Raw genomic sequence first — 22,575 nt, 5'->3', positions numbered from 1 at the left:
TCATGATTGATAAAATATATCCCTATACCCTAATGGAAATTCGCACAATTATGACGTAAAGAAATTACTTACCGGTGTCTAAGGTGAAAGGTCACGGTCACCAGCTGATCGAAATCAATCAATTTTTGTGCGCTGTAGTCTCAGGTGAAGTGTGAATCGGTAATTTCCTCAGAATTTGGGGAGCAAGGAATGCCTCGAATGATTGTAAAGGAAATGTATGTTCATTTGAATAACATAAGTGCTTGTTATTTCTTTTGATTTTGTCATTATGTCTGTGCAAAATCTTTGTTTACATCTGTCTAACTCTGTTGGGTTCAAAATTCGGCAGCCGTGTAATTATCTTTAAAGTTACACAATTTACAGGGCGCTCTATTGACATCTGTTCCACAATTAAGAAACATCACAATATCATATATATGTTGCCATATGGCACTTTAAATAATTTGTGGGCTCATTGGGCTCCAAGGACATGAAAGATGTAGCTGAGATGAGAGGAACACAAGCGGCTACGGGACGACAGGTAACCTTGTCAATCAAACACTCAAGCTATTGTTCTCTCTCCGAGCTTCTCCGTGCCTGTGACTGTTATCCACTCAATTACATCGATCGGAAGTCGGGGCACGATGCATTGATACAAAAAATAACAGAAAAACGAAAGAAAAAAAATAACATTGAAATACATCATCATGATCATAGACCTAGGTCTATCATTGTCTATTAATAGGTTGAAAAAGTAAAATATTACAGGTCTATAATGAAATGAATTGTGTATTATAATAGAAAAACAGTATATAGACAAAGTAAAATACATGTAAGCCAATTAAGTAATGAAAAAGGAAACATAGGAACGAATTGAGATTGAGAAAGAAAGTAAATATTTCGAATGAATAAAGAAATATGAAGAAAAAATGTAAAAAGAAAGGATCAGGAGGAAAGGAATACTATGAAATCAAGAAAGAAAGAAAAATCATAAGGAGAAAAGAAATATATTTTTGAAGAAATAGACAGAAAGACGAAGAGAACAGAAATAAAAAATCTAAATTAAAATAAAGAAAAATAATATAAAGAATTACTAGTAGTGGAATGCAAATGAAAAAGGAAGAAAAAAACATTTAATAATAATAAAGTAAACAAATAAGGCAAATGCGTATAAAGAAATGAATAGGGCCCCCGGATAGGGCCTAAAGAGAAAAAGATAAAAGCAAAATTAAAGAGAAGAAAATAAGACGAATTAAATCATGAAAAATCAAATATTAAGAACGACAAGAACTACATATTTTGATGAGAAGAATAAAGAAAATGAAAGAGAGAAAGAAGAAAATAAAGCGTGGGCCTAACAAAAAGAAAAGCAATAAATGATGAGAAATAAAATAAAGAAAGAACACTTCACAATCAGAATATATTTTTTATTGGATCAATCGATCAATTAGATTGATCCTGATAGCGGTCAACGAATTTACTGCGTGACAACAATAGCTGACCGGAAGGTTACCTGTCGTCCCGTAGCCGCTTGTAGAGGAACTCTCTCTCAAGACTCGAGGACAGTTTGGGCATGCATGGCTGATTTTAATCCCATTGCATTGACATGATGGTGTGGGTGGATGATTTTAATCGCATTGTAAAGGTAATTGAGGTAATTTATCTACATTTTATCTCAATCTTGTGGGTTCATTCCCTGAGAGTTGGCAAAACCTGCAATCTTCATGGGAGTAATTTACTAGTGCAGAAAGTGGTCAAAAGATTGCTCTGCAAAATGTCTTAATTTTCATGATTTGGATTTATCATATTGAGCAGCATTCTCCTAGTGATGTTTCTACTCTGTGTAGAGAGGGTCTATAACATCTCTGAGGTAAAACTTATACAAGGTATATTTCTTGATGCTTGAAGTTATGCAATCTATATGGTCATGTGTCATACATGTATGGTCAGGGAACTTCTAATTATCGGGAATTGCCTGTCACACATGATCGCACACAAGGTCATAGGCAATTGGTCGGACCTCATCTGTCCAGAACATATTGACCCAGGTCAGCATACCACCATATCCTTCCCGACATGCTTAGTAGCCAAGTCCGTAGAAGAGTGGATCCACACACTATGTACACAATACATTTGGCCACATTTTATTATACGATAAATACTGAATTTATTAAACATGGTAACAAATATTCTCTAGCAAATCGGTTATACGATGGAACTGGTAGGCATATTATAAATTCGGGATATTAAATATCTTCCTGACCAGGCAGATCTGCGTATGGTCAAAGACGAGGATAGACGAGTATCAGACCGACGCAAACTGGCTTAGTCTCCACATCAGCCAGTTTGGTTCCGCCTCTCCACAGGGAGCGAAACCTGTGTAGGAGACTCGGTCGGACCTCATCTCTCCCCATCGATTGTGACCTATACAATGTAATCCCCGACATTGCCCTTATGAACTCACATCTGCCTGGTATGGTGGGACCCCAAAATAGTGGGAGCTGTTACATTTTTCTCTCCTCATCCAGATTTAACTTGTTGCTACAGAGATATTCTTTGTCCAATTGCATAAAGTTTGGGCTCATTGTACAGCTTGATTCTTCTTTTCAAATATATGTTTCACAATTTGAAATTATCATTTGTTTAATTTGTGAACAATATTAAAATGTTTTGAGGATAAACCTGGAGGGTAAGTGGTGGAGGATAGGCAGTGGAGGAGTATGTGCAATCTCTATGAGAAATGCTGTGGCATCATGATCATTGCCAAATTCTGTGCTATGCATGCAGATCATATCTCAAATCAAAGCTTGTTCATTCATTATTCATGGTCAACTATTAATTTGATCTTTTCATGTTTGCAAGTACTCAATGAGAACTGCAAACTTGTCACAAGAACCACAATTTTTCCCTATTCACTACACAGAAATGCCAAGATTTTCAGTCACAACATGCGTTTTGGCTTATGGGGGTACTACACCCCTGGCCTATTTTTGCATTTTTCTCAAAAATTATAGCACATTGGTGACAAGTAAGATATGGTCATGTTTTTTGAGAAAAAAAAAAAAAAAAGGTAGAGCTGTCACATTTTTCAAAAATTTTTCTCTTCATATTCCTATATTTTTGCTTAAATCCATCATGAAGAAATGGTTTTGGTCTTATTTTGAAGATAAATTATTAATTTAATGAAATAATTACAAATAAAGTTGAACAAATGTACACATCCATATTCTCATTCACGGTTTACCACCGCGGCAGATTACCTGAAGCTACACCTTAATAGAGCTACTCTGAAGCTACTTCGAAGTAGCTACACCTTAGCAAACCCATAGTGGATACACCATATCAGAGCTACTTCGCTGTTACTCCATCCATTGTCTGTCTAGAAGCCAACTCCGATGCTACACTAGTGCCAACTTCTGGATACGCCATATCGGAGCTACTCTAAAGGTACTCTTAAGAAGCTACTCTGAAGTACATCTGATAGCTGTCAGCCACGAGCCAACCCTGGAGTAACACCGAAGTCAGCTCCGGTGTACAACCGCAGCCACAAACGGGTCATTGACCGGCAGGGGTAAACAACTCTCCGAAGCGCGTAATCGGTCAGGCGTACTAGTGCGCGCGTACCTAGCTATTTTTAGCAAAGCTTAACGTTTGTTGTTTTGATTAATTGATTGACCATGTTTGCACGTTTGCATAGGGCGTCATGACGGAGCGAGAATCACTTGCCGATGTCACAGAGACATTTTGTTTCTCTTTTGTGGTTGTTTCATTTGTAGAAACTTGTTCTTTTGTTTACGACAGTACCAGTACGACTTCTTCTCAATTTGTTTTTAAAATCATTTTCAATCATTTTCAATCATTATTTAATTTTGTGTTTCTTGTTATGTTTTTAGTTTTGCTAACTTGAGATGCTTGTGTGACGTTGTTTTCCTGTGTGCATACCGCGCTTGCGGTTCAGCGGTTCCACTTTCCCATGTTGTTTGTTTATTTACCGTGCCCGGGTTTATTATTACAGTTAAAATTTACTCATAATTTATACTTCTTCAATTTCTTGTTCTTACGCTGTTTTCCTAACATTTTGCACCGCATTACTTTTAAGGCGTGGGCCTATGCCTATAATACACCTTCTTGCAATACAGTTTGGTTTTGATTCGTTTGGCTAGGCCTTGGGCCTACTAGTCTTCATCTTTCATTGATGTTATTCACAGTTTTCATATTTTTTTACTTGGTTGTTATTCATCTTTTACTTTGACTTACGTGTTTGATATGTGTTTTTTTGTTTGTTTGAGTAGGCCGTATTTTGTTTGTTTTTTTAACATTTTTTCTTTGTTTATTATACTTTAATGATTGGTCACTTATTTATTAAAAAGTAAATATTTAAATAAGTTACTAAACAATTAAAAAGTAAATAAGTAAAATATAATTCACGTAAATAAATAATAAATATAAAACTAATAATAAATTTAATAAAAGCGTAAAAAATAAATGAATAAAAGTGGGGTCCTAAAATAAATATTAGCTATAAAATGACCAATCATTCAAGTATAATATGCAAAGAAAAATGCTTAAAATCATGCAAATGCAGGCCTACTCAAACAAATGAAAAAACATGTAAGCAAACAGGTAATCAAATTAAAAAGCTAAATAACAACCAAGTTCATGATAATTATTAGCATTCTATTATTGATTATTTTATAGGCCTAGGCCTACAAGTACTATTCATTTTGTTTTATTTAGGCCTACATGTTTACTTATTTACTTTCTTATTTGTGTAGTTTTTACTTGTTAATTTAATTAGGCCTACATATTATTTTATTTACTTGTTTATTCATTTGTAAATTTATTTAGTCAGTTATTTACTTCATTAATTTTACTCGCTTATTTCTGAACTTGTTTATGTATTTTGTAGGCCTGTTTACTTGTTTACTATTTTCCATTATTAATTTATTATACTATTAACATATATTTGAAAAATAATAATAAAAGAAAGAAAGAAAGAACAAAAATCCCTAATATATCCAAATAAAAGCATACAATAAAGCTAAATTGAGAAAATAGCATTAAATCTGGCAACAGATCATCACGCATTTTTTACGGAGTACCTCTAGAGGTACTCCGCTATAGAATGTCTCTCACGGGAGGTACACCGTGGAAAACCGGATAGGAGTAGTCCACGGATTTTTGACTCGCGTTACGGTACACCGCTACAGAGTAGCCCTGGGGGTAATCCGGAGTAGCTCCAGAGTACATCCAGTGAGAAATTGGATGTGTAGTAATTAATTACAACAGCTTAATTGGGTAAATTAGTCAGGGGTGGAGCCGGTAGAGGAGGAGCCGGTAGAGGAGGAGCTCTGTGTAATTCCAATGGGAAGTTGGTGTTCATTAATCAAATTTATGCACTTTGTTGCCTAGTAGAAGTAAAAATGCATTTGGTCATGTGTTTTATACTCGCCTCCTTTTGCGTTACATAGGCACTTTTGGTTTCACGGCATGAATTTTGCTTTCATTATTCATATTTTCTGAACTATACCCCCTAGCATAGCAAATGTATACATTTTCTTGCAGGGAATTTCTCAGGGAATTCAAATATGAACTCAAAATTAACACTAGGTATAAGGTGCTCAAGTTATTATACAAAAATGGGTAACATTTTGTGTTTCAAGGTATACAAGGTTTTCATGTCATGTATTTTTCTGTGGTGACCCTATATCAGTTGTAATGCTATTTTCTTACAGTCCATGGGTGGACCCTTACAGCAAAATACAATTGTTTGAGGTTTATGATTTAAAAATTTTAAATCCGAGCAATCAAAAATTGTTAAAATATGAACTAGATTTTGCTTAATATTAATGGACTACTATGTACTGTTACTTATTTGGATTACATCCTATATAAATTTGATTAGCATGTTTGAATTCTGTGGTTCAACAGCTTTATAAAAATGTATACTTTTGCTACCCTAGGATGAATACCTCTGAAGATATGTGGCAATTTGTCCGGGCTGATACGTCGTCGTAATGAAAATGTTAGTGTTTTACAAAATTATGTGTAAAAGATAGGAGACAAGCATGAGGTCATGTGATGTATCTTGATTTAAAGTCCCTTTAGTCTGACCTAAAGTAAGGCTTAAACAGTGAACCTTGAAGGAGAGTAATGTAAGCTTATTTTAATACCCAAATAGTGACAATGCACCACAAATTAATAAGAAAAAAAATTCAAATTTCATATTTGAGGGCTAAAATAAAATGTCCCCATTGAGTTTGTACAGGCGGCGCCGCTTCCTGCACCACCCCTGGTCTTCAAACTTCAAATAGCTATATCTCCATTTTAGTATAAGCTAGACCAATGCCACTTTGCAGGCATTTGGCATATATACAGCTTTAAAATGATACCAAATATGTGAAGATAGCTTTTGTAGTTTTTAAAATAAGAAAGAATTACAACAGCTTGATACCAAAAAGCGTAACAGCACCCCCTTTTTGGGAGGCGAGCTCAAAACATGTGACCATTTGCATAATGTTAATCTTATTTTTAACTTTCTATAACTATTGGCTAGTTAATCTTAATAAACTTAGTAATCAAGGATTTAATGAGCTTTTAATTAATGCAGTGGAATGTGTGCAGAATGCAATACAATGGGCTGTAAATTTTGCAATTCATAAAAAAAGGAATGAAAATAAAGTTCATCTGTCATAAATAGATCTTTTAAATTGTTTTATCTTTGAAATATCTATAATGAAATCAATCTTCTCAAAGGAGATTATTACAAAGGATTTAATCTGATGAACATATTGATCTCTGGTTATTGTTAAATAGTTTATTGATGTAGGCTAATTGTGCATGTATGTACATGGACCATTGTTACAAATTATTCACTGTATATTGATTTTTGGAACACCTATGGAAATTGGATATTTAAATGTGATATTATAGCAATTCTTTAAACTATTTGGAATATATTTTTCAAATTTAAAGTCCATTTGCTTGCAATAAATGGCCCTTAGGGAAATTTTTCATTAAATTAAAGGAAGTCTCCGGCAATCACAACATTATTCCTTATATGTTAGAAAATTAATTATCAAGCACGAATCACATGGTTTTATTTAAAACAAACTCCTAGTGACCATAAAAACGAATAAAAACATCCGTTTCTCAACACGCGATATTCAAAATTCCCGGCGCCGAGTGCAATGACGTCCCAGTAATACAATGAAGGCTGGCGACAATTGAACACAAATAACCATTACGTCATTGCACTTAGACAATTTTGGCGCGGGAATTTTTAATATCGCGTGTTGAGAGCCGACTGTTTTTATTCGTTTTTATGGTCAATATGTGTTTGTTTTAAATAAAACCATGTGATTTGTGCTTGATAATTATTTTTCTAACATATTAAGCATAATGTTATGATTGCCGGAGTCCCCCTTTAAACAATTTAAAATATAACTTTTTTCACACCCTGTATAACACAATGGGCTTAACAAATATAATGCAAACTATATATTTATTGAAAGGACTAATTGCGTACATTCCAAATATCAAGTTCATTTTCCAATTTAATATACTGTGTAGAAATATTGGAGTGGTAAAGAAATGTAATTTTTTAGGTATTTTTCAGTGGAATCACCCTGTATATTTTTTGGTGCACCCTGTATGTCCACTCAAACTTTACAGATTTGCAATCCTGACAATATGCTTTCTAAAAATGTATACTTTTACATAGTTTGGGTGAAAACCTTTTGAAATATAATCAGTAATACAAAAAAGGAGTTGATTTTTGACAAATTGCAAGATGTGACACAATTGGGTCCCACCTCAAAAAACATGACCATATGTATATTATATTATAGGGGCAAAAACTACAACTACTGCACTGAAAATTTAGCAACTCAAGGCAAGTAGTTATTTATTATTTTATTGATCAAATATTGGTTTCCCTCATTTTTGACTGTAAGTCCACAACTGTTGTCTGTGCTGAAATAAAATTTTCAGTGCAGTAGTTGTAGTCCTTGCCCCTATAATATACATTAATCTTACTTGTCACCAATGCGCTTGAGGCCTACGGGACCGGGGCCGGGTTATGGTTTAAGGTACGGGATGGGATTAAAGCAGTACAAAGACTACAAGAACAGAATTAAATAAATAGGCCTTACATGGAAACAGGAAATCACAAGCTAAGCAGGAATAGAAAAAGAAAAAATGAAGCAGAAAGTGAAATGTAAGAAATAATGGGAACGGGGTAAAATAAATAAATAAATAACATGGAAACGGGAAATACAAAAATTGGGGAATGTACGAATTATGCAGAAAAAAAAAGAAAGAAAGAAGCTTTAAAAAATAGAAGGATCATGACATTTAGATAAATAAAACCTTTTCAATGAACCTACCTGTTCAGAAATTCATCCTGTTTTAGTGAACGCTCCCATTTACTCATCGAAGCCCGGGTGTCCCGCTAGTGATCGCTAAATCTTGTTCGCGAGCAGGCTCCGACATGCTTTGACTTTCAGTTCTGATTTATTTGTACATTGATCGGGTACATATTGCCATTAAACCATCTGAAGTTCATTTTTGTAAAACTATCCAATCACTATGGAAATAACAAAAAAATGGTCGGTTGCTAGGCCGTTGAGGTCAATAACCTTACGGGTCAGGTCATGACAACAAACGCGTCAAATGCAAGCTGTGTCCAACACGCACGGTAAGTGGCGAGTCACGCACCTGGACACATACTGCGTCTACCACATCGCGTTTACACTGATCACTCAAATGCAAGCGGTGTCTTAATAATATGACTTAGTAACTACAAATTTCGAAGGTTTGAGGATTTTATTGTGGCAAGTTTGCATTAGTATATCTAGTAAAATACTCACTTTAGAAACTTGTGTCACTGATGTATGTCATCTGTGAATGCTCAACTTATTCTAACGATCAGCTTTTGTCCAAATAAATATTTAAAAAGATGATTTTTGAGTGATTTTTATGAGCAGCGAAAAGTTCACTCCACGACTATGTACATGTGAATATGGTGATGAATGCATGCTAAATCGCGGTGACACATACACATAGTTCCTTGGAACTCACGGTCAGAGCCGTGAGTTCCAATTATTGGAACTAATTTATCTGTCATAATTGAGAGGTAAATAATAATTTGTTAGAATTTAGGTATTTTTAGAATAAATTAGTGTCAAGCTACTTAAATATTAATTTGTTCAAAATGCGAGCGCAAAATTTGCAGATAGGGTGTAATTTTTTTTTTAAATGGGGGTCATTGGGTGCATTTGATAAAAAAGTGGGTCATTGGGTGACAGATTTGCCGAAAAAAGGGGTTGAAAAGGGGGTCATTGGGTGTAAGCTGATGAAAAATGGGGGTCATTGGGTGACAGATTTGTGAAAAAGGGGTCCCAGAATTAAAGTCCACCAAATGGCTTCAATTGGGCCTTCAGTTTGCAAAAGTTTCTCACTTCTCAGGGGGCCGCATCCGCCCTCAGACACCCCCTAGCTTTCGCCCTTTTTTCTGCTTTGGACACCCGACACTTAATATTTCAGTAATAATTTATACAGTTAATAAACAAAAACTCCACTTTGTCGATTCCGTGGATGAAAGTTTGAATCTTGAACCGATTGAAAGTGTTGCGGTCACGAACGAAGAACCCGAAGACCTCATCAGGGAGCTAGTTCAAGACCACGAAATTGAACCCGGAAGTCTGACCTGTAGAAACGGAGTGGTAGAAGGATTCTCGATATATCACCCCCAAGACCCCAATGTAAAAATCCGTGTGAAACAGGCGCTTTCTGGAGACATCATCAGCGATCAACCGGAAGACAGAAAAGCCTGGTCCGAGGAGCGTCACGAAAACGTTTTGAAGTGGGTCAAAAAGCTGTCCGACGAAGTGTTTGATCGGTTCGGAAGAGGCCCCAGATGCGGTCTTTTGCAGAAATGCACATAATCCTGCCTTGGAATCGATGTGGTCCGAGCCTACACTCACTTCATTCGAAACATTCCAAAAATTCCCGTATTCTCGAAGTTTGATCGTCTCAAGAAAGTGTCCGGAAGAAGCATTTCTGACGAGACATTTTACTTGGTGGAAGTTCGAAAAACGGCCCAGATTCTTTTTCCGCAGCGCAAAGATCTCGTTCCCGGATCCGGTTTGCGTTACGCCAAAGAATGCGGCATTGAGTATACGATTCTGGGACAGCTTGTGCCCCATCAGGTTCTCAAGGTTAAACCAGCAGGCGTTATTGACAAAATGTACGAGTCAGACCTTCAAGACGAAGCAACAAGACGACCTTTGGTCAGCTGTACCAAGATGCCGAAGAAGCGAGAGCCTATGGCAACGGGCAGATGAAAGTCAAACTCGCTCCCAACCTTTATCTTGTGATCGACGAGGTGATTCGAGAGCTATCAGAAGGCTACATACCCGCCGAGGCATTGATTTTGAATGGAATGCGAACCTATCTTCACAAAAGCGGTGTCCGCGCTTGGTTCTACCGCAATCGGTAAAAGCGAGTTGATTGCGTGTACACCACCCTGACGAAGGAAGAAGCGAAACAAACACTTCCCAGCTTTACCTTCGGAAAAGAAATTGGGCAGTTGATATTTGTCAAAGACTCGAGGCCGCTGGAGGGAAAACTTCAGGCGTGTGACAAGACAAGCCCTGGTTACCATCTGCCACCTCCTTGAAACAAGAGCGAATTTTGATGAAGGATGAATTAGACAACGAAGAAGCCAAGCGAAAAAACGAACGGCTGCCCAAAAGCAACGGTTTTTGCGAGGACGATGACGGAAACGAAATCGAGATTGAACTGACTCGTACTCCCAAACCCCTTTTGGTCACCGGCAAGTACCCGGGAAGCGGCAAAAGCAGACTAGTCTTGCATTGGGGAAACAAGAGGTAGGATATGCTCATCGTGTGCCCTATGAACGTTTTGTGCGATTCTATCATTTGGCAAGGCTACCCCACCATAACCATGCACAAACTTTTGGGTAGGAGACCGAGGGGCTCTGAAGAAGAAAACTTTACACCGTTTGATGTATCAGAATACAACGTCATCCTGTTTGAAGAAATTTACTTGAATTACCCCGTCTTTCAGCTCGAGTGGATTCGTGATTTTATGGCGTCTCATTCCGACAAGATCTTCATCGCCAACGGTGATCCGGCCCAGAACAACCCGGTGGGTCAGACACTCAACGTTGACTTTGACATCTACTACGATAACGTGATGCGACAACTGTTTCCTCGAAGACTTGATCGTCGGAGAATGACGAGGCTTTATCATGACGAACTGCTTCGAGAGCAAGCACACCCATTCCTCATTGCTAGGGAATATCTCCCGGTCGTAGCCTGGCAGGATCTGACCCCGGATGCCGCAAGATACCCCCACGATGCTTTTACCAACAATTTGGGCGAGCGAGTGAATCATTGGGCCCAGCTCAAGCTGCGCGGCACTAGTGAGTGGCAAGTTGGAGACGTAGCCATTGGTAAAACATGGGCGAAGGTTGGCAAGCATAAGATCAACTCTAATTCCGAATACCTTGTGATGGAAATTACGCAAAGTCAGATAACCGTGAAGGGTCAAAATGGAATCTTGCGGACTTTGAAAAGAGATGGTTATGAACGGCCGTCACTAGATGCAAAACCCTAGACATCAGAACCCGTGTTATATATCCTCCAAGATAATTCAGAACAGGATAAACAATCACGTGAGAGTGGACGAAAGAAAGGGTAGACCGTTCGACCCGAAAGACTACGTCACCGAACATTGGGCCAAAGAAAAAATTAAGGCGCAGGGCTACAACTGCGCCATGTGCCTCGAACCGTTAGACGTTGACTGGAGCATAGACAGGATTGACAACTCTCGAGCCCACGTCAAAGAAAATTGTCTCTAATAAATAAAATGGAATCGATACTCTTCGCTACCAAAAAGAAAACCACCGCCGCAGCAGATGACCAAGCGCATAATCAAACCTAAAGAGTACGTGTCTAACGGTGGTCCTTCGGGCACGTACCAGGGTGATCTAATATTCTTCAAAGACATGTCTTGCGTGAATCGAAGCTATAAGAGTATTCTTACAGTGATCAGCGCCAACTCTAGGTTCTTATATGCGGAACCATTGAAAACAAATCTGGACCAATCCTGGTACAGATTTTACTTCAAAAAAGTTTTAGGATCTGATGAAGGCTTCTGGTATTCAGCATCAACTCTCCGGCGCCCAAAATTATGCGCCCTTGGGCAGAATCAACCGCTTTCACCTCACGCCTCGTACAGTTCTCGAATGTTGGTTCCTTCACACTGGAAAATAACTGGGTGGATTCCCTAACCGAGATCATAGAGTCTTACTGCAAGCGAGTAAACCTCGCTATAGGAATGGCACCGGCCATGACCAAACCCAAGGACATTGAGCAGGCACGATTAGGAGACCAAGCCAGGGCGATGAGAGTGGCCAATGGCGTCGACAAACTCGCTCTTACTCCGCGATCCGGGCACCAAGGTTAGACGCATTACCAACAGAGTAGGGTTCACGAAGGGCAGCACTCTTGTGACTCCTGTAGTTCTCCATCTCCCGCAGGATGTGATGGAATTCCTCGTTGCTCACCTGCCCGTCCCTCAGTTTGTACCCGCTCCTGATCTCGTAGAAGAGAGAGAAAAAGCTGCGCACAATGCGCAAGTCGATCTCGCGTTTACGTTCGTGTGGATGGCCTGCCTCGCTGCAAAACTTTGGTGGTTGAAGTAAAAGATGCTGGGAGATCTGAAAAAAAAAAAAAACACTAGCGGGCGGATTGCTTGGGTACCCCAGGGTCTCGAGATTGCTGCGGTTTCAAAAAAGAAGCGGGGAGAATGCTTGGGTACCCCCCAGGGGTCTCGAGATTGCACGGTTTCAAAAAGTTCGCGGGGGAGATTGCCTGGGTACCTCCTATAAATAAAAGCAAGATTGATATTGACAAAATTGTTGCCGAGGCGATGCTTCAAGAGCATGTTGCAGTCAGTGATACCCGACCGAAGAAGGGGTCGAAGATTTCTAGAGCTTTTGGTCGGAATAGCCGAAGGGAAAGAGCAAAGACTTTTAGGAAAAAAACATGTCGATGATGTCGGATGAAATCGAGTGTCTCGTTCAAAAAAAGCTGAGAAAACTTAACGCGAGGTCCGAGACCTGCATGGGAGGGCTAGTTACAAAGGCAATGAAAAAGCACATCGTCACAGCATACACAAAACTCATAGGATGGTTCCTTCCAAAAAGCTTGGTAATTGCCAACCGCGATGCCCTGGAAGACTCGTTGAATGAAGGGCCGTTCATAGACATAGCTCTGTCAAAGTGGACGTGTGGGTTGTATCACAAGTGGGGTTTACATGCTAGCCTGAGCGAACGTCTAAGCGAGCTGTAGCTGAAAAGCTGAACCCTAAAGAGCTGGAAAAGCTGTACGCATGATCGTGGACCCTCAGGAGATGCAAAGGCTGTAACGCAGTGCACCCTCAGGAGCTGAAAAAGTTGGCAAAGAAGGCAATTGCAGAGGTCCCGGGGGCTATCGATATCGTAGGCATTATCTATCGGAAAACTCTAACCCAAATCTTGATCAATCTGGTACAGGGCAAATTAGACCTTCAAGCAAGCGATGACCAAATGCTGCTCAGCATTTCGCAAGTAGTTAAAAGGGCATTTCGTGATCCACAGCATCATCCCCCCACTTTTCTCAAAAAAAGTTGAGATTTTTATATCACTGGAAACCTCGATCGTGCTACATAATGTTTATGTACAAAATATTTCTTGCAGATTAAATTGTTTAGCAAAGATATCGCCAAATTTGAATTTCGTTCTGGTGCACCAGAACGAAATTACAACACATTGTCTATGGAGCAGTGCAATACACATAATCATGAATAACTCGCAAACGCAACATCGGAATCAGCTGAAATTTTGGGAATCGGTTTTTTTCGTGGATATCTAATGAAAAATGTCATAAAAAGAAGATGCTAGGATCACGAATGAGCAAATTGGAACTTTAAATAAAATGGAAGAAAAAAAACTCGAAGACGCAGCGGAAGAGGTGAAGGTGACAGCTAAAGACCCAAAAAAAGTTGCCACTGGAAAAAACTAGCGGCGATGAACAAAGAAAGATTGGCAAAGTTAACTTTCGAAGAGCAGCAAGCGTCCCCCCCCCAACAACCCGATGAGGCAGTGTTGTAAGCGTAGCAAAGCGCAGCAAACGTCCCAAACACAACCCAGCAGGCCAATTATTGTCGGAGGAGGTGGTATTCTTTTGGTGGCGGCGGCATACTGGGTAGGCACAAAAACCTCTTCGCAACTAAAATATACATGCTAACTAGTCATAATGTGATAGGCTGATAAAAATTTGTTGAAAAAAAATTCGGGTCGGAAAAAAATGTTTGTCCCGTATCGAAATTTGTGTCCCCTTTTGGTATGCAATGTTTAGGGGTCCGAATGGAATGTGGTACAGTATCTACCAATATGCACAGAGTCAAAAGTTCATTGTAGCATAGATTTTTTGATAATCTATGATTGTATTGTATTTGTCTACCACCCTCCTCAGGGTAAGGTCAAAAATCTATCACAATAAATGTAGTGCATGTAACCTTGACCATGTGCAGTTGCTTGCATTAATTGGTGTATACCAACTTCAATTGTCTAAAGAATAACATATGGTATATGTTTACTACTGTATTATGAACTAGTCTGAAAAAAACCACTTGTAATTGGCAAGAAGGGAAACTCTATAGTCTCACTGGAAATTCTACGTAAACATTACACTAGTCTAAGGTAAGAGGACTTGTTAAAAAATGATCTGATAAGTTTGTTGCAGCCGACCTTGAACTTTGCATTACATACCAGTGCTGTAAAGAATTAAAGGTACAATTCCGGAAAAAATGTGTTCGAACACCCACTGTAATTCCCATGTTCTTCTTAGTATAGGGGCTAGCTATATGAGTCACTGGAAACCAAGAGTTATAATAGTGTTGTCTCAATGTTCATCTTATCCCCCCCCCTTTCCCCACCAAACAATGTTGGGAGAAGATGGTGAAGTTGAGCATATTGGGCATGCCAACATTGTACAGGGGTAGAAGGGGGACCATTTGCAATAAGGCCTTAAAAGTGTTCGAACTTTTATTTCTAAGATTGTCTGAGGAATTCCAAAATCAGTGTTTGCTACTTCACATTTAAGTTCACAACTTCAGATCCAGTAGGGCGATTGAAGTGAAACTTCGACATGTTACTGTCTGTCCAATTAACTTAGACACCCGGTTTTTATGATTTATTTCGAAAAGTTTTGACTTTGGCAAAAGTCATGAAAGAAAAGTTGCTAAACACTGTCAGACCTAACAGAAATTTTTAGTAAAGCGATGAAAAAATATTTTTCCTTGTCTACTTTTATTCAATTTCGACCGATTTACAACAAGATATCTGGGTCGAATATTCCTAATGACTTGAAACTTTTGATGGGATAATCTATTTACAGTAAGGGGTGTTTGAACATTGTAATCATGCATATTGATCAGTGATACCACCCTTTTTCTTTGTTCCTTAATATCGATGCAATATAATAATAGATGCTTTTACTAACTCAAAAGATGTCACAGTTGGTGCATTATAACAAATGATAGGGCAAATTACTATGCGTCTGGAGTGTATTGTGGATTATACTCCTCGCCAATAACTTCAGAGCATTCATAGGACATACAATTTGTATTTATTATAGAATTGGGCCAAGCCACAAGCATGCACAGAAGATTCAAATACCACGCCGAATTGTTGTAATTGGCTGAGGGACAGCTTGGATCACTGAGTTAATACATTAAGAATAAATATGCCAATAAGAAACACTGTCGGCATATTGTAAACTGAATTATATTGAACAAATGTTTTTGGTGATGAGTACGTATAATTAATTTACTATTCATCCATTCACTATCCAAAATCACTATACCTACAAATCCGTATAATGAGACCTTCCAAAATAATGGTACCCAACTTCTACCGGATTATTTTTAAGGAGTTGAGAAAAACCTTCCAATTTCAATAGAATTTCAGGTAAACTCTCACTCAATGCTTTGGAAACACAAAATCCCGTTAGGTCTCAGCGAATGTTAACACTTTTCTTTCATGACTTTCTTTGAAAGTGGATATTTTTTCAAATAAGTAACAAAAACTGGGTGTCTAAGTTAATTGGACAGACAGTAGTTTATATATACTAAGGAACACATGCAATAAAAAATATTACATTACAATTACATTAACAAATATTTCAGGGATCAATCACTTTAAACATATTTTTTCATCAAATGTTGACTAAGTTAAGTCGAATAAGACGTAGAATACCTTATATACATAGCCCCAAATATTTTAATTGTTAAATTTGAATAGTTAAAAAGTTGACAATCTTTTTGGAAAATCATTCACTATCTTTTATAGGGCTAAAATCCTCGATAGAGAAACGGACTGGTTCCGGAGGGGTGTGAAGGAGTCCATACACATCAGGACTTATAAAAGTAACTTGAACCAGGACCAGAGCCGCCATAGACTTTCCAGAGCTTACAACTCCCTACTGCGTCAGTACCAGACAGCCGACGTTTTCTGACCAGCAGCAAGCATCATATTCACCAGTCCATCAACCGAGTGAACAAGGAATAGTGATACATTCCGAAAGCTCTCAGGTGAGCAAAAATATTAGCTTTGAGTAATTGCTTAACTTTCTTCATCATCTTTTATATTTGCTATGACACTAAGGGCACCGTCAATCAAACATCACACGGATGTGGGATGCAAATTTATCAATGTTATCTGCAGTAGATAGCAAAATAATGCAATGACAGCTACCACCCTATGTCGATGCCTTTGCCAAACTTCTCCTTCCAAACCAGTAATTCCCGACCCCACAAAAGTAAACCTCAAAGAATTCAAGCAAAGACAAAGAAAGAGAAAAAGAAATCATTAAAGACCCCCCCAAAAAAAAAAATGAAAGAAACAAAGAAAGGAAACCAAAACAAAATAGCAAAGAAAAGAAGATAAAACGAAAAATCAAACTAAAAGGAAAATCATGAATTAAAAAAGGATAAATAAAAAGTAATAAAAAGTGCAAATGTCACTTAATTGCTGGTCAATATGTTTCAAGTTCAAGTCCAATTGCACATTAAAAGACACATGCGCAGTGTATGACACATAAATCAATTTTAACGGACATGGTCAATGATTGGCATGCAAGTTCAGGGTACTTAATGATTGTCATTATAAACGGTTCCAAAAAAGTAAGTCCCCCCAAGACATTTTAGTATAATGTGTAAAAATTATTTCATGAACATCTTAACTTAAGTTATTTTAATAAAAACAAAAGAAAAAAAAAAGGAAAAATTCCTTTTGATTAATTTTCTTCAAGTGAAAGAGGTCTGAAACCAAAAGTATAAAAAGCCTATGCAGTAAAGTGCAACTTTTTTGGCAGAAAATTTTATAAATGGCTGTTTTTCTCAGTGAAGATGATAAAAGATTACAACAAAAACCCGTTCTGTTGATGCAAAACTAATTAGCCTATGTTCCAAATTTTAAAACAAGAGAATAAAAGAAAATATAAACGCTTCAAAAATGCTGTTTTCCAATAACAAACACCGATCATTATGAGCATTATAGATAACTAGATTTCGTGGTTCTCGGGTCGGGCGCTTCTCGTGATAGGCCTATTTCTAATTACCCAAACCCGTTACCCATATACCTGCCCTGACTTTTTAAACCACTATGAAATGCGTCTCTCAATGATCAAGACCCAACTTGACACAACTTAATCAACTCTGTTTGTTAGGTGTGATGCTTACTTCGGTAGTTCGTTAGGCCTACCCATAATCTGGAAACCCATCATTCGCCTCTTCCAAGCCCTGCCCTGTTACCACATTTAGAGAAACCGAAATTAGTATATGGACGTGGATATAGGCCGGCCGTTACTAAAGTAATGAAATCAATCGCGAGAAATGTGAATGCAAAAACGGTTAGGCCCTATAGGCACTGTACTCCGCGAACACTCCCATTGATACTCCGCGATAGCGCACCGCGAGCACGCGATAGTGCACCGCGAGCACGCGATAGTGCACCGCATGAACGCGAACCACGCAAACGCGATAGCGTGCGGACGGACACGCCGTTATTATTATTAAGATGACCTTTATTATTAGGCCTATATGCAATCTCACATGGGCAAAGTTCTTAAACATGATTTGCATTGTCTCTTCAGTTGGTATAATTATGTACCATACACTGAAAGTGTGAAAGCCTATTCATTGCACATCACCACATTGAAAACACACAGTATGCACGGTTGACCACAAAACATAAAGAATAATAGGATTTACTTTTCTATTATATGGTAAAGTTTTCTCTTTTTTTTCTCTAATTTTTTTAATGCTGCCATGTAATAGCACAAATTTTTTAACCGATTTCATTTTAAAAAAAAATCAGGATAGTGGAAATTCCCTGTAAAAAAGCCTGCAAAAACGACACTCAAGTTTGTGGAAATTGGGCTACAAAAAAGCCTGCTAGAAAATAACACCAGGGTTTGTAAAACTCGCGCTACAAAAGCCTGGCAAAAAATTACACCAAAGTAATTGTGCTGCAAAAAGTGCCTGCAAAAAATGGTACCAAGCCCTAGGGACGTCAGTCTTGATCATTAAGTGTCGACTGAAAGTTGTTTAAAAGGTCAGGACATGTAGGCCTATATGGGAAACAGTCTTTGGGTAATTAGAGATATCACAAGAAATGCCCAATCAGAGAACCGCGAAATCGAGTCTTATAAAGATTCAAAAATCTTACTTTTGATTTTCTATTTTAAATAGTGAATCATGGTTGGAGAAAGGCTTTTCCAGCGTCCTATTTGTAAAAGGGGCAAAAATAAGAAAGTAATGTTGTCTAAAAATGGTTTTTGCATTTGACCCCAGTTCAAAATTGTCTGCAGGTAACTATGAGGTCAGAGTGCAGAAAAAACCCTCATCAACTAGCAACCACCAGTAGCATATTATCATTTTTGTTCTTCTTTTTTGCAGGGTTCAAAATTGACACATGTACCTGACAATGAAGACGTCAATAGTAAATCGTCATTCCGTTTCATGACTGAAACTGCCGTGTAATATGACATTTTGCTGATGTGACGGCAGTTCATCATTATCCATTCAAGATGGCTGCCATCATAGTTCTGGATGGAAGTGAATGGAACTGGATCTGTGGGACACCAAGTGGAAACAGTTCCTATTTATACAACCCATTGGTGGAGACCTCCATGACAAAATGGGATCAAGTCCGAGCCGATTCATGCTTTCCAAACTTTCTTCTTTTAATCCCTCACGTCCTGTTTCTCATGCTTTTCCTTTTGATAGCCACCGCTGTCGCCATTGTTTCATTTAGGAAAAAATCAAAACATAGAACGGTTTCTTCTCATAAGATTCTTATCAGATACCCCGGCCATGTGCAGAGATGGATTACAAATGTCCTGTATTTGGTTGTGATGATCGTAAGTATTGTAGAAGGGGTCTTATCCGACAATAAATTACAAGGTGCGACTCAGCCTCACCTGTACCTACCGCAAGTCTTTGCCTTCTTGACGGGTATTATGGCTACTATTACTACCACGTTTTGGAAGCACGTAAGAAGCCAAGGATGGCTTTTGGTTTACTCTTGTACTGGGTTTTGGTGACTGCATGCGAGGCTTATAGAATTATTGCATAGGTTCAGTCAACGAAGATTGATTTCACAGTGGTACGCTTTGACGTGATGGTGTTGGTGCTATTTTCATATGCAATGTACATCTGTATGGAGATATTTGTAATTGCCAAGAAGGTTAGTACAAAAGAAGTTTTGGAATGGATGTTTTTTTGTATCCTTTATTTAAAGGGGCATTTTGTGACAGCCTCATAAAAAGGTTGAGATTTTGATACTGTCAGAAACCTATGGCTACATAATGTTTTATTCAGAAAATTTCTTGCAGATTCATTTGCTTTGTAAACATATCAATTTTGCATTTATGTTCTGTTAAAGCCACATTGTAACATTTTCATAAGAAAGAGATTTGTATAACATGTTACTTTTCACTGGAAGCTGGATTAGTAAATGCTGTCACCACATAATAAAGTGGGCTGCATGGAGTGGGAACTTTGATACTATATAATATAATGTGGGTCGCAGTGTAATGGTTAACACTTTAGGAGATTCAAATTTTGAACTACGAGGGGGTATCAAAAAGTTTTTGAAATTGCCCAGAAGTACATACTTATGAGACCATTTTTGAACCATAGTGTACATACATGTAATAAAGGACCAGTGATTGCACTGACAAAATTTCATTGATATAGGTCTTTCACTTCTGGGCGATTTCAAAACTTTTTGATACCCCCTCGTAGATGTAGGCATCCGGGCAAGTTATACGTATATACTGTCTACAAGAACTACACAACAAGATTCCTATTCTGGCCACCTGCACAGTGAAAAGATTCTCCATCGCCAAGGTACATGGCTTTTACTGTGCAGTACCAGAGGAGTACCAGTGCAGTACCACTGCTGGTTGGTCATCTTCAGTAGCAGCATTGGTATTGTGTTAGGTACTCGGTGTGTACCAGTTGAGTATCATGGGGAGGGTATACCTGTGCGGGCGGCCGCATTAGGAATCTTGTTGTGTAGTTTGGCGGGTTTGTAACTTGGGCAAGTGCAGTTTGAGTCCTTTTAGTATTCATTATCATTCTTGTATACTCTTGTATGTATTCTTCCAACAGGTGTTTTATCTTTCCATTCCCAAACCAAACGGTATCAAACCAAACATGAAATATCATCAGGATAACGCCAGCATGTTTTCCTCAGCAACATTCTTGTGGTTCGATTGGGTCTTCCATCTCGGATACAAACGCCCTTTGGAAATGGACGATCTAGGATGCTTGCCCAAGCAGTTTACTTCAAAATTCAATCATCATCGATTCTATAAAGCTCTGAAACAGGAAAACGTGAGTTGTATATGGTTGTGAAGTAATGGTGTTGCAGCAATTTTTTTCCGCAAATTGGGAGAGTCCCTTGACCAAGAGCGAAGTCAATCATTTGTGGTTGATTTAAAAAACATTTGGGAAAAAAAATCACCACAAAATTTTGTATCTAAATGGGGCAAATTTGTAACATGTGTTCACTTCAAAATCTATGAAAGAAAAAAATGTGTACAAAACCAATGCAAGTTTGGATACAAAATTGTAATTTTTTTTGGTGATTTCAATAAACATTTTTCAGATTTTGCATTTTTGGAGATTATAGGAAAAACAAGGTGCGTTTTTTTGGCCTTGAAAATCACGTATTGCTAGCAGGCATGCCTCAATTGCTTGGTGTGAAGAGGTTGAGGTGCACAACTGGGTCTGGATGTTTTATACCTGATCGGCCTAGTCTCCAGCATATAGGCATGGAAGGAATTAGAAAGAATAATATTGCTTTGTTTTGTTCAAAAAAAAAAACAAAAAAAGTGATATCACTAATCTTGAGAACAAAATTACCTTTAATCATCATCTTTCATGTCAATTCATCTCTTTTACAGGCTAGGGCAGAGCGCCACAAAACTCAAGTTTCACTGTACCATGTGTTCTTTCGGCTCTGTTCTAAACCAATCTTCTATGCTGGAGTGTTGAGGTTTTGTGCGGATACCCTGGGTTTCGTTGGACCCATTGCCATCAATGCACTGGTTAACTATGCTACGTCATTGCAGAGTGATGATCCTAACTTTTATCCGTAAACTTTCTTTTATGTATTAACAAGAGTGAGATTAGGCGGGAGACAGGAGCCATTTGGCTCTTGTGAAAACAGCTCCTCGCTCATGTTAACTAGCCTGAACAAGGAGACACGTTTTGGCAGAAAAGTAGCTCCTGGCTGTTGGCCTCCAGACAGGCCCGTACACAGGGGGGTATCCCCCCCACCCCCAAATTTGGAAAAGTATATAAAAGTCCCAAAATTTCAGAATTTGCGAGCAGAAAAAAAAAAAAAAATCAGGGTTTTCACACTTTTCTTGGACCAAAAGGTCCAAATTGTGTCCACTTTTCACAAAATCGCCCCCCTTGGAAAAAGGTCCACTTTTTAAAAATCAGCACCCCCAAATGAAATCCTGCCTAAGGGCCTGTATCTAGAACTTGCACCCATGATTGTAACACCTTGAAATTATTAAACAGTTAATTTCATTAGCTTTGATTCTAAGTAAGTAAACATAATATATGGTGTGTGCCACTTTTGGTAATAAATAAGGCTTAAACAAATTGTTATGTTTCAAAGCCCATGCGCGTGTTAGTTTTTCTTAGCGCGTCCATGTCAGTTAGTTTCTGAGACAAATTTGGAAGAAATGTTACTTGATTCGATACTCGTTTGTTTAAGTATAAAACAATTGATGTTTGTACTTCAATTGTGTAAATCAACCACAATTTCATACTGTGTACTTTTGAACACTCGAAAATGACATCTTAGAGTTCAGAATTTTGTTTTTAAAAAAAATCTTTAAAAAAAACCTCATTCCGCATTTGTTTTTGAAACTGCCATGGGCTTTGAGACATAACATTATTTTTTAATTAATTAATTTTTTAAGAAACAGTTTTTGGTTG

The 22,575-nt window shown here is 38.1% G+C and overlaps 1 protein-coding gene across 1 annotated transcript; it reads left to right on the top strand.

The window, feature by feature from the left end:
• The first annotated feature begins 95 nt into the window (after positions 1–95).
• Positions 96–21,722, top strand: LOC140147126 (putative ATP-binding cassette sub-family C member 13). The gene is made up of 5 exons (XM_072168905.1): positions 96–215; positions 16,403–16,644; positions 19,012–19,801; positions 20,731–20,955; positions 21,528–21,722. The coding sequence occupies exons 3-5, from the start codon at positions 19,736–19,738 to the stop codon at positions 21,720–21,722; spliced, it is 486 nt and encodes a 161-aa protein (XP_072025006.1). The 5' UTR covers positions 96–215; positions 16,403–16,644; positions 19,012–19,735.
• The last annotated feature ends 853 nt before the right edge of the window (positions 21,723–22,575 follow it).

Source organism: Amphiura filiformis, chromosome 3 (assembly GCF_039555335.1).
Source record: "Amphiura filiformis chromosome 3, Afil_fr2py, whole genome shotgun sequence".
Taxonomy (NCBI): Eukaryota; Metazoa; Echinodermata; class Ophiuroidea; order Amphilepidida; family Amphiuridae; genus Amphiura; species Amphiura filiformis.
The sequence above is the reverse complement of the archived record's forward strand: the minus strand, read 5'-3'. Positions and strand labels throughout refer to the sequence as shown.

Bases quoted from the DNA above. Each gene is read 5' to 3' on its own strand.
- LOC140147126 (XM_072168905.1), top strand. From the start codon at position 19,736: ATGGTGTTGGTGCTATTTTCATATGCAATGTACATCTGTATGGAGATA. The intron at 19,802-20,730 runs GTTAGTACAAAA...TTCTTCCAACAG, and splicing joins TATTTGTAATTGCCAAGAAG to GTGTTTTATCTTTCCATTCC. The intron at 20,956-21,527 runs GTGAGTTGTATA...TCTCTTTTACAG, and splicing joins AAGCTCTGAAACAGGAAAAC to GCTAGGGCAGAGCGCCACAA.